The 16,109-nt window shown below is 55.1% G+C and overlaps 1 protein-coding gene across 1 annotated transcript in view; it reads left to right on the top strand.

Annotated features, from left to right (window-relative positions):
- Positions 1–363: 363 nt before the first annotated feature.
- Positions 364–16,109, top strand: part of TGM2 (transglutaminase 2) — a 30,712-nt gene continuing 14,966 nt past the window's right edge. Inside the window, exons 1-6 of the mRNA XM_037164514.2 lie at positions 364–473; positions 3,534–3,713; positions 8,547–8,789; positions 12,439–12,557; positions 14,788–14,916; positions 15,867–16,044. Coding sequence (XP_037020409.2) covers positions 464–473; positions 3,534–3,713; positions 8,547–8,789; positions 12,439–12,557; positions 14,788–14,916; positions 15,867–16,044 — 859 coding nt within the window. The 5' untranslated portion in view covers positions 364–463. The remainder of the gene's footprint in view (positions 474–3,533; positions 3,714–8,546; positions 8,790–12,438; positions 12,558–14,787; positions 14,917–15,866; positions 16,045–16,109) is intronic.

Raw genomic sequence — 16,109 nt, 5'->3', positions numbered from 1 at the left:
GTGCCCAGGTTTGTCTGCTGTATTGCAGGACTGTGTGTCTGTGTCCGCCCCACGTGAGTCTGTACCTGCAGGTTCGTACTTTTCTCTCTAGGTGTCTTTGTTCCCCCAGGTCTGACACTGTGCGTCCAGGTGTGTCTGTGTGTCCTGATCTGAGTGTGTGCTCCTGTCCTTGCTGTCCCAGCCCTGTGCTCAGGCCGCTCCCCCAGGGGGAGCCCTTGCCTTTCTACCGCTCCCTCCTTGGTACTCCTTGGTACTCCTGTCCCAGCCGGCAGGCCAGCCGGCCAGACCAGACTTAGCGGCCTCATGAGGTCCCCGCCTTCCTTTTCGGTCCCGCCCCCGGCCCGCCCCAAAGCGGGTTATAAATTCCCAGGTCTCAGCCTCCAGCACAGTACCGTCTGCCAGTGGTCTGCACTTGGAGGGTCCTGCCACCAGTACAAAGCGCCACTGCCTCCACCGCCTGACCATGGCTGAGGGTGAGTATTAGGGTCAGCGCTGCTGTGCTCAGGGGCCCCCGTGACTGGCTGCTCCTCCATGGTCTCGGTGGTCTGCCAGTGCGGCTGGGGTCAGGACAGGCTGGGGTTTATCCTGGAGGGCTGCGCTGGGCGCCAGATGCCTGCTCCCAGGCCTGGGCTTGGGGCCTGCCTGGGCTTGGGGCCTCGGATTTCCCAGGGTGGGGTCATTCACCCCTGCCTCCCTAGACCGGCGAGGCAATGGCACAGGAAGGTAAGCTGCAGACTGTGGGGCACTGTGCCAGCGGACCATCATTCCTACCCCCAGTAGGTCAGCTGGGCTGCGTCTCCGCTGTGTGCCAAGTGACACAACGCAACGCAGGGGTCGCTGGCCTGGCCTCACAACACGCAGCTTTGGCTAGTCCCTGCCAGCTGTAAGGAGGCGCGCACGCGTTCCTGGTGGTGCACAAGCCAGCCCTGGCTGACTCTTCGGTCCCAGGGGCCAGAGAGGAAGTTCCAGCATCCCACGGAGGAGCAGGCTGAGAGCAGGCGTGTTCTCTCAGGTCCCTACTGGCTCTCGAGTTCTAGTCCTCGGCTCCTTGTAGAGCCTCAGTTTCCGCTGCTGTAAACCAACCATGATGATGATGCCGACCCTTGGTACACCTGGAGGGCCGAGAGGAGTGGGGGAGGGGCTCAGTTGCTTTCCTACCTGCCCTCCCTGCACACACAGGCAGTGCCACCATCCTGGGGGAATTTCTGAAATGAGGGATGTCGGTCCCAGCATCCCGGATGGCTCTTGGGTCAAGGCCATTTGCAAATGACCTCTGCACTTGGAAGGAGCCATGGGGAGAGGGAATGAGGTGAGGGATATGGGGCAGTTGGAGCAGGGTTGAGTGGGAGGAGCTATGAACCTGCTGGACCTGCTGTGTGACCTCAGGCCACCCTCGTCCCTCTCTGGGACCCAGCTCCCAATGTGTGGGATCAGAATCCAATTCAGGCCTGAATGTGACGTGTCACCAAGGTGACCACTTATCCCCAATGCAGCTCCTCATCCCTGTCCCCAACAGCGGGGCTCAGTCGGACTGAGAGACCTTGGAGGTGCCAGTTATGACGAGCCTTCCACCCCGTTGCCAGAGGGGCCACTTCCTACAGGAGTCCCCCACAGTGGAAGACCTTGGGTCCTTCCTCAGGGCAGAAGTCCTCGGGCATCAGATCCTTGTATTTCTGTACCTTTGGAGCTGGGTGTGGCTTTTAGAAATCTTTCTTCAGAGAAGAGCCTGGGAGTGGGGACTGACCACCTCTCCGAGGTCTCCCGGGGACACCAGCGCTCTCTCCTGCGTAGGCCACCAGAAGTCCCTCCTTCCTATGGAGAGGCCTCTCCTGCTGTGATTGCAGAGGGTCGGCTTCCCGATGTTCCCTCTTTGGCTGGAGAATAGCATGGGGACAAGGTGGGGGAGAAGGAGGGGTACGTGTATGTAGAGAACAAACCTGCGCTGTGAGTAAGGTGGTTACTCCAGAAACGGCAGCCCTGTGTTCAAACTCCAAAGTTGCGCTTTGCCGTGGAACCTGGGGCCACATAATGTCTATTTTGTACCTCATTTGTGGGACATTCCATGGCAAGAGGCAGGAGGCCTGAAGTGATGTCCCAGTGGAAGGATTCACTTGTAGGGTGACTTTGGGTAAACCCCTACCCTTGGGCCTCAGTTGGACCACATACTCCCCTAGGGCCCCAGCACGCTGAGAATCTGCCTTTCCCACTTCCCCCACCCTACGGGCTTCCCAATCTTGACCTTGAGCTTGCCAAGGTTAGTGAGATCTGTGCTTCCCTCAGACCCCCACCCACCCCATTCCCCCTACCCCTACCCTGGTCTTCAGCTCCCTCTGAAACTATAAATAGAATATTCCCAGAACAAGCTCCTGCTTGCCAGGGGAGGCCCGGTGGCGGGGAGGAGGCTGTCCTAACACCCTCTGCTGGAGCTCCCAGCAGCCCCTCGAGGCTTCAGCGAAGGAAGCAGAGAGAGAGGCAGCCATCCGGGGCCACAGAGCAGCACAGCAGGACTAAAGCCTGGCTCCAGAAGACTCCCGGATCCCTGTCCCTTAAAAAAACTTTTATTATGGCCTTGACCCAGTGGTCCGGTTGGCTGGAGTGTCGTCCATGTGCTAGGCGGTGAAGGGTTTGATTCCCAAGCGGTAAAGACATATGCTTGGGTTGCAGGTTGATTCCCCGTTTGGGGTGCTTGTGGGAAGCAACCAATGGACGCTTCTCTCTCCCTTCCCCTCTCTGAAACATATCCTCAGGTGAGGATTTATAAAAAAACAAACCTTTTATTATAGAGAATATTGAGCATACATAAATGTAGAGAGAGTGGTATAATAAACACATATGTTCTCAGCCACCATCGCCAATGGTTACCCCAGCCTCCTACAGCCCAGCCTGACCCCCACTGCATTATTTGGAAGCATCGTTTCATCTGAAAATATTTCAATATATCTTTCTAAAAGATAAGGAGTCTTTAAACATAAACTAATGAAAGTTCCTTAATAGCACCATTAGTCCATCAGTATTCAAATTTCCGGTTGCCTCCTATATGTAATAAATGGTGTTAAATCGTTTTTTAAAATCTAAATAAGACTCACATAGCACAAAGGCTTGGAATGTTTCTTAAGTGCCTGTTAATATATAGGTTCTCCCTTCAACTTTTTTCCCCCATATTTTTTTCTTCTAGTTTAGTTGTGAAAGAAACCAAATACTGTGCCTTCGGGCACAGTCCTCCTCACAGAGGACTGAGTGTGCATTCTGTTGATTGTGTCCTGGTTCTTTGTTTAAAATGTTCCTCAATCCTCTCTCTGTATTTCTTGTAAACTGGATGTTGAACCTGAAAGGCAAAGGCTATGTAATTAACCTATACCAAATACTGCCCTTGCTTTAACCAAAAGAACCTTCCCACCCCCACAGTGAAAGAATGGCTCGAGTTTACTAATCATTTACTATGTGCCAAGCACTGTGCCAACAAGGCGCATGGTGGGGGGTCACAGCTGGCTGAGGGGTGCCACCCAGGCTCATGCCCCTCACTGTCTCCGCAGATCTGGTCTTGGAGAGATGTGACCTGGAGCTGGAGGCCAATAGCCGTGACCACCACACGGCAGACATGTTCCAGAAGGGGCTGGTGGTGCGGCGGGGCCAGCCCTTTCGGATAACACTGTACTTTGAGGGCAGAAACTATGAGGCCAGTGTGGACAGACTCACCTTCACTGTCGTGACTGGTAAGTGCCTCTACCCTGAACTCGCCCTGTTCTGGGACATCCTTGTCCCTTGACAGTCCGTGGGACAGGTGACGCCATCCCTCTTTGCCCCCTGGAAAATTCCCAGCAGTCACAGGCCCATCCTACAGATGAGGGAACTGAGGCCTGAAAGTTGAGAGATGTCGCCCCAGGCCACCCAGCTTTGTAAACAAGTCTATGCTCTTACCTACCTGAGTTCCTAAAAACCTGTCATCACTGGGGCTGGGGTTGAGGTCATGTTTGCTCTTTCCCACATTAAAACAACTTTCCCAAAATCCATGCAACCCAACCAGGCCTCTAGGACCGGGCCCAGATCCCATCCGGGTGGTCGAGAGAACCCAGCTGTCTCCAGCCCCTGCAAGGCTGCCTCAGGCTCGGGGCTGCACATACAGACCTGGGTTCTGGTGCAGACTGGGCTGCCCATCTGCTGTGTGATGTGGAGCAAGTTGATCAACCTCTCTGAGCCTGAGTTTGATCATGTGGAAAGCAGTCCTGGTGGAGGGTTGTTAAGAGAGAAGGGCCTACTTTGGGGGGGTGGCCTGTAGATATTAGTGACTGTTGCTGATTTTGCTCCAGGGGCTCCAGAGATGGGCAAAAAGACATCACAGCCCCAGTCACCCCATTTCCAGACACCCAGTGCCCAGTCTTGGGAAAGTGGCTTCGAATGCCAAACCAGTCGCTTTGGCTTCTGGTAGAAACCACTCCCTCGAGGTCAGTGAGGGGCCACATGGCTGGGACTCTGGCCCAAGGGTGGGAAAGGCCAGCTCTTCCTGAGGTCTCTGAGGGCAGACGGAGCAGCCAGCAGGGACTACGCCCACCTGGCTGAGGCCTGAATTTACCTGGGAGCCCGTTTGATAGCGCTTATTACAGTGCCTGCAGACTGGCCTCGGATATCCCCTCCAGCCCTGGCCTCCCTTCCCCTTCCCTTCTGGCAGAGACACACCCACTGCCCAAGGGCACACACCCAGCACCCGTGGGGCCCTTTCTAACAGAGGGGCCTCTGGCCAGTCTCTGATCCTCAGTGTCCTGTCTGTGAAGTGCCAAGTGGGAGCATCTGACAATGGTGCTCTGAGAAGAGCTAAGCTTGGCATGACAAAGATCGCATCTACGGAGCACCTACTACATGCTCGTTCCGAACCCCGCCCCCATCTTGGAAGGAGAGGGAACCCCCATTTTACAGAGGGGAACACTGAGGCTCAGAAAGGTCAAGTTACTTGCCCTGGTCACACAGTGAGTAGGAGAATGTCAAACCCCAGATTGACAGTCAGTGTTTTTCATCGCTGTGACCCTACAGCAAGGACCTTCATATGCCTACCAGGCCTCAGTTTGTTCCTCTGTGAGATGGGATGATAGATGAGCTACGACCTTGAGTAGCCTGTGATTTTTTTGCTTTCCTTTTCCTTCTTTCACTTTTCAGGTGTCCCCTCTTTTACTTTCTCAATGATCTAGGCAGCCTGGTGTCCAGTAATTAGGGTTCTAGGTCAGGGTGATGGAAGCTATTGGCCTTCTCATCCCAGCAACTAATCTCTGTTCTCCAGTTTTCACTCAGTTATCTCAAACTGTAGCCAACCCGCCCTGGTCACTTCCACAGCCCCCGTGGCAGCCACGGAGGGCACGGGGTTTCTGGATGCTCACAGCTTCTCTGTCTGGGCGGCTGAGGCCCTTCCCGGGGCCGAGAGGCCTGACGGGCAATGGGAGGAAGCCAGACCTCACTCATCCAGCCTTGGGCCTGGCCTGGGCACCCTCAGACGTTGGCACGTTCTGCGATCATGCTGTCCTACCTCTTCAGGGACACTGAAACCCAGGGAGGGGACAGCGGCAGCCAAGGTCACTTAGCAAATGAAGCGTGTGGCCTGACCCCACACATACCCGGGGACCACGGACCCCACCCTGACAGCCCGAGACCTGACAGGCTCTGTTACAGGGTACGCACCACAGCAGACAGACACCACCCTTGTTACGGGATTAAACAGGGAGGGCGGGGCTTTGGGGTGAGCGGGGTGGGAGTGAGGTCAGCCTGAAGGAGTGACAAGAGCCCTTATGAGGCTAAGAAGGCTTTGCTCTGGAAGGTTCCCCTCATCCACCACATCTGGCCTCCCGCCACCATGGTCAGGATAGTGACCAGGATCCCTCAGGTCCTCAGAGTCATTTAGGCCCAGAGGGGTCCCCGTGGTGTCTCGGGCCCCACAAAGAGTACTGTGTGGAACCACAGCCCAGGGACTTTGAGAGCCAGCTTACGTGAGCAGCGGTGAGGCCAGGGGACAGCCTACCCTCCAGACCCCTTTGAAGAAAGGGGCGTGTGTGTGTGTGTGTGTATACCAGCTGTCCTGGGACTAGAGAAAGGGACATGTGTGTGCTGACCTTTCCCTGGGGGTGGTAAGTCCACAGAGACAGTGGTGACGGGACCCGGCCCAGGATGTTACCGTGGTGGCCAGATCACTGATCTTGCAAACCGGGGCATTTTGGAGAGAGAAAGAGAGGCCATTAATAATTCTTCTAGGGCCTGGCCAGTGTGGCTTAGCTGGTTGGAGCATCGTCCCGTAAACTGAAAGGCTGCGGGTTCTATTCCCATTCAGGGCACACACCTGGGTTGGGAGTTCGGTCCCCACTTGCAGTGAGTAGGGGAGGGGGCCCATCAGCGTCTCTCTCACAGAGATGTTTCTCCCCCTCTGTCCCTCTACCCCCCTTTCTTTCTCTCTCTAAAATCAGTAAGCATGTCCTTGAGTGAATATAAAAAACGATGATAATGATTATACCAGAACCACAGGCGTAAAGTAGGACTGTCCCTGGCAAACTGGGACACAGGGCCACCCCAACTTTACCCCCTTGGCCTCAGTTTCCATTTCACTCCAGTTCTCAATATGTTATTTGGCCTGAGAATGCTGATTTTTAACGGTCCCTTTTGGTGACACCAAGGATGGCTCACATTACTACTTCATGGTCTCCGTTTTAGATGCCTTCTATGAACTCCCACAGACTCCTCTAAACAGTATTAGGAGGTGATGGTGACAATATAGAATAGCTTTTATTTATTGAGCACTTATTATGTGCCAGGCACATTATGATGGGGTCGACATGCCTCACCTTCCAGCTTCACACTGACCGTGTGATGAGGTCCCTGCAGCTGACCCGCTTTACAGATGTGGAAGCTGAGGCACAGAGAAGCTAAGCTGTCCAAGGTCACGGAGCCAGTTTCAGACCTGAAATCTGACCCTCCCAAGCATGTGATCTAAATCTGTTTTGTTTGATGAGAAAATTGCAGATCAGAGAAGCCTAGTGACTTAGCTCAGGTCACACAGAGCTTAGGGCCCGAGTTGGGGAGGCAGACCTAGATTGGCTCTCGGGCCCCGGTGCTGCCAAACTCCTCCCTCCAGTGCCCACTCGGCAAGACAGAGAATAGTTACAGGCTTACAGCGGGCTCCTGGCCCCCAGACAGAGCCCCAGAGGCCTGCATCGTGTCTGTTAGTTCACGATTCTATTTGAGCCTGGGTGTGGATGGGGGCTGGGTGCCAGGTGCTGGGAGGGAGCCCCTCAGTGAGCAGGCCCCTGCACTGTCAGCAACAGTGGGCAGCGCTGCAGGGAAGGAGGTGGAAGATTAAAAATAACCCTTCCTGGACAGCTGCCCAGTTGAGCGGAGGAGTTTCTATTTCTCCTTTCAGCCACCGAGTCCAGAAAGGGCCACCAGCCCACCGGCACGCTCCCTGTGACTCAGACCTGCCCGCAGGAGCTGGGCGCTCCCCTCCACCTGAAAAAGCAGCTCTATCTACCTCCCTCAGCCTTATAACCCTGGTGGGGGCTCCCCTTACTAGGGAGCAGGCTCTGGGAATGAGAGGTTCCCTTGGGGACAGCCCGGAGCCTAGGAACCTGGACTCAGATGCTAGCTGCCACAGACCCCTGGGATAACCTTGGAAGTCCCCTTCTCTCTCAGCTTGTTTTCCCACTGAAAGGGGAAGCAGGGAGCGCCCGGGCATTTCATAAAGTGCGAAGTCCACAGGGAGGTGAGACATGGCCATGACCCCTCCTCTGAGCTGCCTGTGGGGATCCGGAGGCCAAGAGCTGGAGCAGGTGCGGGGGAGACAGACCCTTAGAGGAAGTTCAGGCCCCACAGCAAGGGGGCTTTCAGACAGGCTCTGAGGGGCATCAGAAGTCCCGTCCTATTCAGAGCCTGGGCTTCTGGGCTTCTTTTTTTTTAAAAAAAAATCCTCACCTAAGGATATGGTTATTGATTTTAGAGCGAGAGGAAAGGGAGATAGAGAGAGAGAAACATTGATGTGAGAGAGAGATAGTGGTCGGTTTCCTCCCGAATGAGACCTGACCAGGGATCAAACCTGTGACCTTTGGTATATGAGCTGAGGCTCCAACCAATCGAGTCACCGGCTTGGGTGAGCCTGGGCTTCTTTTTCTGAAAGGGAAGAAGGACACTAGCAGTTAAGGAACTAGGCAGGAAAGGAGGGCCTTTGGAGAGCATCTACCTAATTCCTGTCCCTGCTCCAGATGGGCAAACTGAGCAGAGGATGGGCTTGTCCAAAGTCATGCCGGCCCAGAGCACTGCGACTGAGACCTGCCCCAGGCTGCGCTGTCCCGTCTCCCAGGAGGAATCTGTCTGGTTGAGAACCTGCGGTGTGCCTGCAGCTTTTCATGCATTCGCAAAAACTACCATGCAAGGCTGGGGTTTGATCCCACTTTACAGATGGGCAAACTGAGGCTCAGGGAGTGAAATCTCTTGCTGAAGTTCTCTCAATGGTTAGCAGTCTTGAATCCAGGCCCAAGGACCCTTAGCTTGTGGCTCATGGTCCCTGCTATCTCCTTTCACAGGCCCAGCCCCCAGCAAGGACATGGGGACCAAGGTTCGCTTCCCACTGTCCGATAGTGTGGAGGAGGGTGCCTGGACAGCCTCGGTGGTAGACCAGCAGGACAGCACCCTCTCGCTGCAGCTCACCTCCCCGGCCCACGCCCCCATTGGCTTGTACCGCCTCAGCCTGGAGGCCTCCATGGGTGACCAGGGCTCCAGCTTCCTGCTGGGCCACTTCATCCTGCTCTTCAATACCTGGTGCCCAGGTAAGCCACACCATCCATGGGCAGGGGGAGATGGACAGGGCTAGACCCACCCATGGGGGACACTGAGGATGGAGGAATGGGACAGAAGAGACAGCAGTGTGGGTTGAGTGAGGTCCACTTTATACAACTCCGTGCTCTGCCTCCCAAAACCCTGTGCTGTAAGGATCCTCTTACTCCCATTCTCAGAGGAGACAGGCTCACAGAAGCAAAACGACCTGCTCAAGGCCTCACAGCCACCAAGCAATCTTACCCCACGTCTTGGCCCATCTATTTCCATAGCACTGTGAGCTGGCCTGGTCCACAAGCCCCGTTCAGGCATGTGGTGTCCAGGGGATGCCCACGGCCACGGTTCCCCACCTGGTCGTTTCACAGGGCTCTGTTTTAAATCTCGCCAGACTGGCTTGGGGAAGGGGAACAGTGGGAGGTGCAGGCGTGCGGTGGCCACACCTCCTGTGAGGTTTTGTTGTCTAAGTGTTTCCTCGTACACACTCTCAATTATCCACCTGGACCATCCTGAGGGCAGAGGCCAGCCTCCTCACGTCACAGGCAGGAAACTGAGGCTCAGAGAAGCTAAGGGGCTTTGGGCAGCTTCTTCAATGAGAAAGACAATCAGTGCTGGACAAAACTGGAGTCCGAGGGGAGGGTGTGGAAGAACCAAGGCCGCTTGAGCAGGCGGGAGGAGGCAGGCTGCCGTGGCACTTCCAGGGCCTCAGTTTCCCCAGTTGACTACAAGGCAGCCAGATCTACATCCTGCTTGCTCCTACACAGCAAGGCAGAGAGAGATGTCCTGTGGGTGGGTCTCCACCTAAGAAAGGGGTCCCCCCCTCAAAGCCTGGGCCCGGGGTGCAGATTCTGGCCTCCCCAGCATCAGACAGCCAGCTTCTTCCAGGGCCCTTGCTTTGTATTTTCTTCTCCATGTTGAGGACATTCTATATTTTAGCAGAAAGATTTTTTTATTGTCCCTTTTGCATGCCCTAGCTTTTGTTTCTCATTATAACACGAAGACCAGAGAACCCATTGTCTTGGTAAAACCTTCAAGAGAAAGAGGAACAGCAAGCCCTGGCTTTCCCTCCTCGGGAACATGTTGAGCAGCCCTGGAGGAGGGCTCCTGTCCTTAGCTCTGGGGGCGGGGGCACGAGCCCAGAGGAACCCCTGCGTTGGTGAGCTCCTCTGTCTCCACTGAGCAGAAAAGGGTACCCCGTGCACAGCAACCTACCGGGTTGCTTCTCTCTCCACAGTGTGCCTGGAGGATCTTCCCACACTCGTCCGCACACATCGGCTCATTCCCTTTAATCGCCCGAGTGCTCCCATCTTGCCCGTGTGCCTCGCTCACTCGGCTGGTCCCCCGCCCCAGCTGCTCATCACAGGGAGGGAGTCGCAACGTGCACCCTTGTTCACATGGCCACATGGAGTGGCTTCTCAGGACAGGGTGGGCCTTGCTGGACCCCACGGTGTGCTTATTTTGGTTTTTGACAGTCCACAGAGCTTGTGGCCATTCGGCAGTCCAGCCCGCGGAGCAGGAGCATTGCCTCTGCCCCGCTCCCCCTCCCCCGCAGCCCCATCCAGTACCGTGGGAGTTTAAAGTCCAGGAAACAGGAAGCAAGGTTCTGGGGCATGTCCTCTTTCCTTTTGAACTGTCCCCTCCTTGCCTGGTGGGTTGGCGTGGTGGTCAGCCAAACAGCACGGTGACTAAAGGCTCCTGTCTCCAGGAGGAAGCGGAAATGGTGGAGCTGGTGATTGGGGGGCAGGAAGCTGGGCTCTGTTGGGGTGGGACGGTAGACAAGGACGCTGTTCTCTCCCTCTGGGGGAGAGGGCAGGCTCTGCCTGGGACAGGGGACCCTCCTGTCCCTGAGCTCCAACATGGACAGGATCAAGCACCAGTTATATGTGAGGCTTCTGTCCTCAATGCCTCCCAGATAGAGGCCGGAGCAGGGGACTTCTCAACATCCTGACACACTCACTCCCATGGGAAAATAGCGTGTGTTTTTCTTTCTCTTTCATTCTTTCTCCCACACTGCCAGTTGGTTTATAACCACAAAGTTTTCTTACTACAAGGCTAATTTTTATTGCTTAATTTCTGTAGGGAAACAGCAGGACACGTAAGACACTCGGCCCTTTTCACATCTGCCTTCCTCCACGCAGTAAGAGTGGGGGTGCTGGTCACTGCCGATGGGCAGATGGAGCCCAGGGGCAGGGGGCGGGGGCCTGGGCAACTGCATTCTGGGCCCAGTGTCCCTAGAAAGGCTGGGTGTGCTTTTGCAGACCGACTTCCATAGGCACAGGACCTGGAGCCACCATGCTTTCAGGGGCACGTGAAAATATGTTCCCTGCTTCTATCAATGGATTGATTTTATCTATTTTTTAAAAAGGGATTTTATATATTTATTTTTAGAGAGAGGGGAAGGGAAGGAGAAAAAGAGGGAGAGAAACATCAATGTGAGAAGGAAACATCAATCAGTTGCCTCCTGTACATGCCCGGACTGGGGACCGAACCCTCAACCCAGGCATGTGCCCTGACCAGGAGTGAACCGGTGACCTTTCAGGTTGTGGGACAATGCCCAACGAATGGAGCCACACCAGTCAGGGCAGATGATTGCTTTTAAAATGAGAAGAAAACAATGAATGTTTAGGCCAGAGAATATGTTTTAAGATATACTATTAATATCTTCATCATAATACCAATGCAATGATAAAATATATCTTTAATATTTTTATCTAAAAGCAAAAATGCCCAGGACCCACCAAAAGGCATCCTGTGGCTCTGGATTTCCTCTCCCAGCCTCCATCTCTTCAGCTGTGGAGCAGAGGTGGCAGAGGCAAGCCTGACACTTGACTCCCCGCCACCTGGCCCCAGCCGCCTCAGCCCCCTGTTCTGTCCTCACTAGTCACAGTCAACTAAGTGCCCTGCATTTTTCAGCAGCTGCAACTTTGCTGTCTCTGGTCATCTGCTTAGAATGTCAAGGCATGAGATGCCATCTGTTCTGGATGGTTGTCCCTGACCCCCAGCTGGACAGGACCCTCCTGACCAGAGCTGCAGGCGCCTTTCCTCAGCTCTCTCTCCACCCTGAAAGGTGCTCCTTCCTCACACTGGCTCGGGCCTTTAGTTTACAGAGCACCTTCCAGATCTGCAATCATGTTTTACGTGCAGGGAACAGACAGGGGCAGAGATGGAGAAGTAAGTGCCCTGCCCAGGATCTCACACCGCAAGTGAGGATCCCAGCCAGGGGGCTCCTGACTCCGGACCGGCACTCCCCTGTCTCTTATTCTGGGATTAGCTTTCCCATTGGTACAATAATCTTGAGGCTCAGTTTTCCCACCTGTAAAATGGGGCTTTCATGGATCCCATCCACAAAGGGCTTTTGTGGCAAATGAGCAAGTTAATATAGGCCACACGCCTATCACAAATCCTGGCACTGCATCCAGAAAATGTTGACTGAAGGCCGCAGCCAGCCAGTGTTGTCACTAACCGGTATCACCTTATGTCATTGGCACGAAATTGTTTATTAATGAGTAGTTTTCAGATTCAAAGATAGGAAAGCCTCTGAGGTGCCAACCTGGCCCCGGGCTGTTGGCACCCCAGCTGCCGTGTCTGCAGGGACCCTGGGCCCCACCAGACCCAAAGCTGAGGCCCCTTCCTTCCTACCCACAGAGGACGCTGTGTACCTGGAATCAGAGGAGGAGCGGCAGGAGTACGTCCTCTCCCAGCAGGGCTTCATCTACCAGGGTTCGGCCAAGTTCATCAAGAGTATACCCTGGAACTTTGGGCAGGTAGGACCCCTCCTCCCTGCCCCTCCCAGCCATCTCAGACCCACTGCGTGCCAGGACCTGGGTCTGAGGCAGAAGCTGCAAAGGTGTGATTGGGTCTCAGAGTCACCCACCCCATGCTGCCAGGAATCAAACACCCTGAAATGGCTGGAGGCTCAGAGAGAGCCCAGCCCAGCCTGAGGCCACACGGCAAAGGGTCGCCTTGCCTGCCATGGAAGCAACAGCCCTGGATATTCAAGGCGAGAAAGAATTAGGAGAGCCTTCAGGAGCTGTGGGCAGGCAGGCACTCTGGGAGGGAAAAGGGGGCATTCAAGCCCATATATCAAACTAACAGGCAGCACTTGCCAAGTGTTCACTAGGTGCAGGCTTGTGCTGAGAGGGGGCTTTAAACATTATAGACATCAGTGGGTCTCAAACTTGAATACACAGCAGAATCACTGGAAAAGTGTATAAAATACAGATCACTGGGCCCATCTCTAGTTTCTGATTCAGTAGATCTGGGTGTGGACTGAGCATCTGCAGTTTTAACAAGTTCCGAGGTAATGCTGATGCTTCTGGTCCAGTGTCCATAGTTTGGGAACCACTGATCTAGATGTACCAGCCAGCTGTTGCTGAATAACAAACAAGCCCAAACCTTAGAGGCGTTAAAACAATAATCCTTTTTTTTTTTTAAAGATTTTATTTATTTATCTTTAGAGGGGAAGGGAAGGAGAGAGGGAGAGAAATATCGATTGTATGGTTGCCTCTCATACGTCCCCTGCTGGGAACTGGCCTGCAACCCAGGCATGCGCCCTGACTGGGAATTGAACCCCGATTGTTTGGTTCGCAGGCCCGCGCTCAATCCACTGAGCTACACCAGCCAGCGCACAATAATCCTTTATTATTTCTCAGGAATCTCTGGGTCAGCCAGGGCATGGCTCTCTTGGCCGGACCTGAGTGACCGCACCTGGGTGGCTGTTCTCTGTCTCATGTTGTCCCTCATCCTCCTGCAGACTGGCCTGGGCTGTTTGTCCTCTACCATCCAGCCTCCCATAAATAAATCCTAAGACACTGCTGAGAAAAGTCATGAAGCAAGAAGCATCTCACGGCCGCCCCCTCAACCTCCTGATGTGAAGGAAGGGAATAAGTGCCCACAGGGGTCAGGGCAGTTTCTGAAACAGGCACCGTCTGAGCTGGGCGCATGGCCTACCAGGCAAAGGGAACTGGGCCAAGGCTTGGAGAGAGGGACATTCATGCCTAGGAAGTGCGTGGTAGTTTGGGGCGCGCCATGTCCCTGAAGGAGCCCCAGGAGATGAAGTGGGAGAAGTCGGCCATGTTCACATTTTAAACTGGCCTTGATGCCAGGCCGATGGTGATAGGGAGCCACAGAAGGGTTCAAGCCATCGAGGGAGACCTGCGATGGGGCATGGTTTGGGATAAGACACAGAGATCGGGAGCCGGGGGCCTCTGGAAGAGCCTTTGAACATGACAGATGAAGGTGACAAGGACAGGGTCCTGCTTTTGATAAAGGGAACGATTGAGTTGCAGGGATGGAAAGGCAGGAGCCACACGGAGAGTGGCAGGAGGAGCATGCCAAGCAAAGGCTGCAATAGCAAGTGCAAAGGCCCTGAGGCAGAGCGAGGGCGGGGAGAGTGGTACAAGATGAGGCCGGAGCAGGGGCATCCCTGGGCACAGACCCTGGAGCACCTCACAGGCCGCAGGGGGGTCTGGACTGTACTCTGAGTGGGGCGGAAACAGGGGAGTGACGAGATTAGATTTCTCTATAATCCACATGGGTTCCAACAGGAGCAGTGTGTGGGGCTGGGGTGGGGGAGGAGGCGACATTCCTCCACTCCGCAGGGTAAATGAGGCTTTAGGGGAAGTGGGGGATTTGGCTGAGCAGAAGGGGGAATGGGGAACTGGCGGGGTCCGAGGTGACTCTGAGGGCAGGGAAGCCCCTGGGACACTGCGCTCCCCACTCTGTGGTCTCCAAATTTCTAGGGCCCCCCAGTCAGGCCCTGGATGCAGACACACCCCATTTTCCTTTCTCACACACTAGGTCTTTGTCCCACTCCCACCCCCTTCTGGGCCAGGAGAAGCTGGCATCAAAGAGATGGGGCCAACCCAGCCTGAACCTCCCAGTCCGTGTGAGACAGAGCAGAGAAGCCCTATAGCTGCTGGGCTTCATGGCAGCCCTCCTGGAGGAGGTGATGTCTCACTCCCCTCATCCTCCTCTTGTTTCCTCTGAACGCAGTTTGAAGGTGATATTCTGGACATCTGCCTGATGCTCCTGAATGTCAACCCCAAGTTCCAAGAGAACAGCGGCCGTGACTGCTGCCGCCGCAGCAGCCCCATCTATGTGTGCCGGGTGGTGAGCGCCATGGTGAGTGGCAAGGCCAAGCCCAGGGGCCCGTGAGAGGGAACAGTAGGGGTATTCAGGGGATGGTTAAGTCTCAGCTAAGAGAACTTGTATTTAGAAAGACAAGATTTACCCAAATGAGGATAATGCCATGTGATTCCTCAAAGCCATTCGTTCAGCAGATATTATTAAGTACCACTGTGTCCTGCGCACTGGGGACACAGCCGGGTATAAGACATGTGTGGTGTCTAACTTCCTAGAGCTTGTGGTCTAGTGGGAGGGTGGGCAGAGACAGACATGAACCGAAATGTCGTGTGAACGAGTGCAGAGTCATAAATAATGATGCAGGCACAGAACGAGCCCAGATGTGTGAGTGTCCGACCACAGGGCCCAACCACAGAGAAGGCTGGGGGACCTCTTCTCTAAGCTGCTCTAACACGGAGGGGGAGGAGAGCATTCCAGGCAGAGCGTGCAGGGAGCAGCTTGTGCAAAGGCCCCGAGGAGGGAGTCACCTTGGCAGGTGTGAGGAGCAGAAGGGAGGCCAGCGTGGAGGCACAGTGAGCGAGAGAAGCAGGGTTCGAGTGGGGCTGTGGACGTGGGCAGGGCCAGGCCACCTCGTGGGCCGTGGTCAGAAGCCTGGGTTCTGTTCTCGAGTGAGCAGGAACTGGGGGAATGACACACTCCGGGGAGGGGCCTGAAGTGGTCTTTGGGTTACTCAGGTCACTCCGGGTCACAGACAAATCCTCATCTCCAGCGTCACCTCTTCACCTCCCCCTCCCCTTTCTGGACCCGGGCTTCGGTTCCAACCGTCTCCAATGCACCACAGTCTGTCACTCCCCGGTGCCTTGCACCTGCTCTTCCCCCACCCTGAAACTCCCTTCCCTGCCTTTTACGCCCTGCCACACTCGTGCTCAGTCTGGCACAACTGCCACCCTCACCCTGACTTGGTCCCTCTGATGCCCTGCTGGTTGCAGGTCAACTGCAATGATGACCAGGGCGTGTTGGTGGGACGCTGGGACGAAAAGTACATGGATGGCATCAGCCCCATGTTCTGGATCGGCAGTGTGGACATCCTGAGGCGCTGGAAGAACTACGGCCTCCAGAAGGTCAAGTATGGCCAGTGCTGGGTCTTCGCTGCCGTGGCCTGCACAGGTGGGCTGCACAGCGGGACGTGGGGAGGGCCTGGAAACTGCCCTCCGCTTCTAGAACCCCACGGG

Source organism: Artibeus jamaicensis, unplaced genomic scaffold (assembly GCF_021234435.1).
Source record: "Artibeus jamaicensis isolate MK-2021 breed Jamaican fruit bat unplaced genomic scaffold, CSHL_Jam_final contig_685, whole genome shotgun sequence".
NCBI lineage: Eukaryota > Metazoa > Chordata > Mammalia > Chiroptera > Phyllostomidae > Artibeus > Artibeus jamaicensis.
This window is presented reverse-complemented; position numbering and strand designations above follow the sequence as displayed.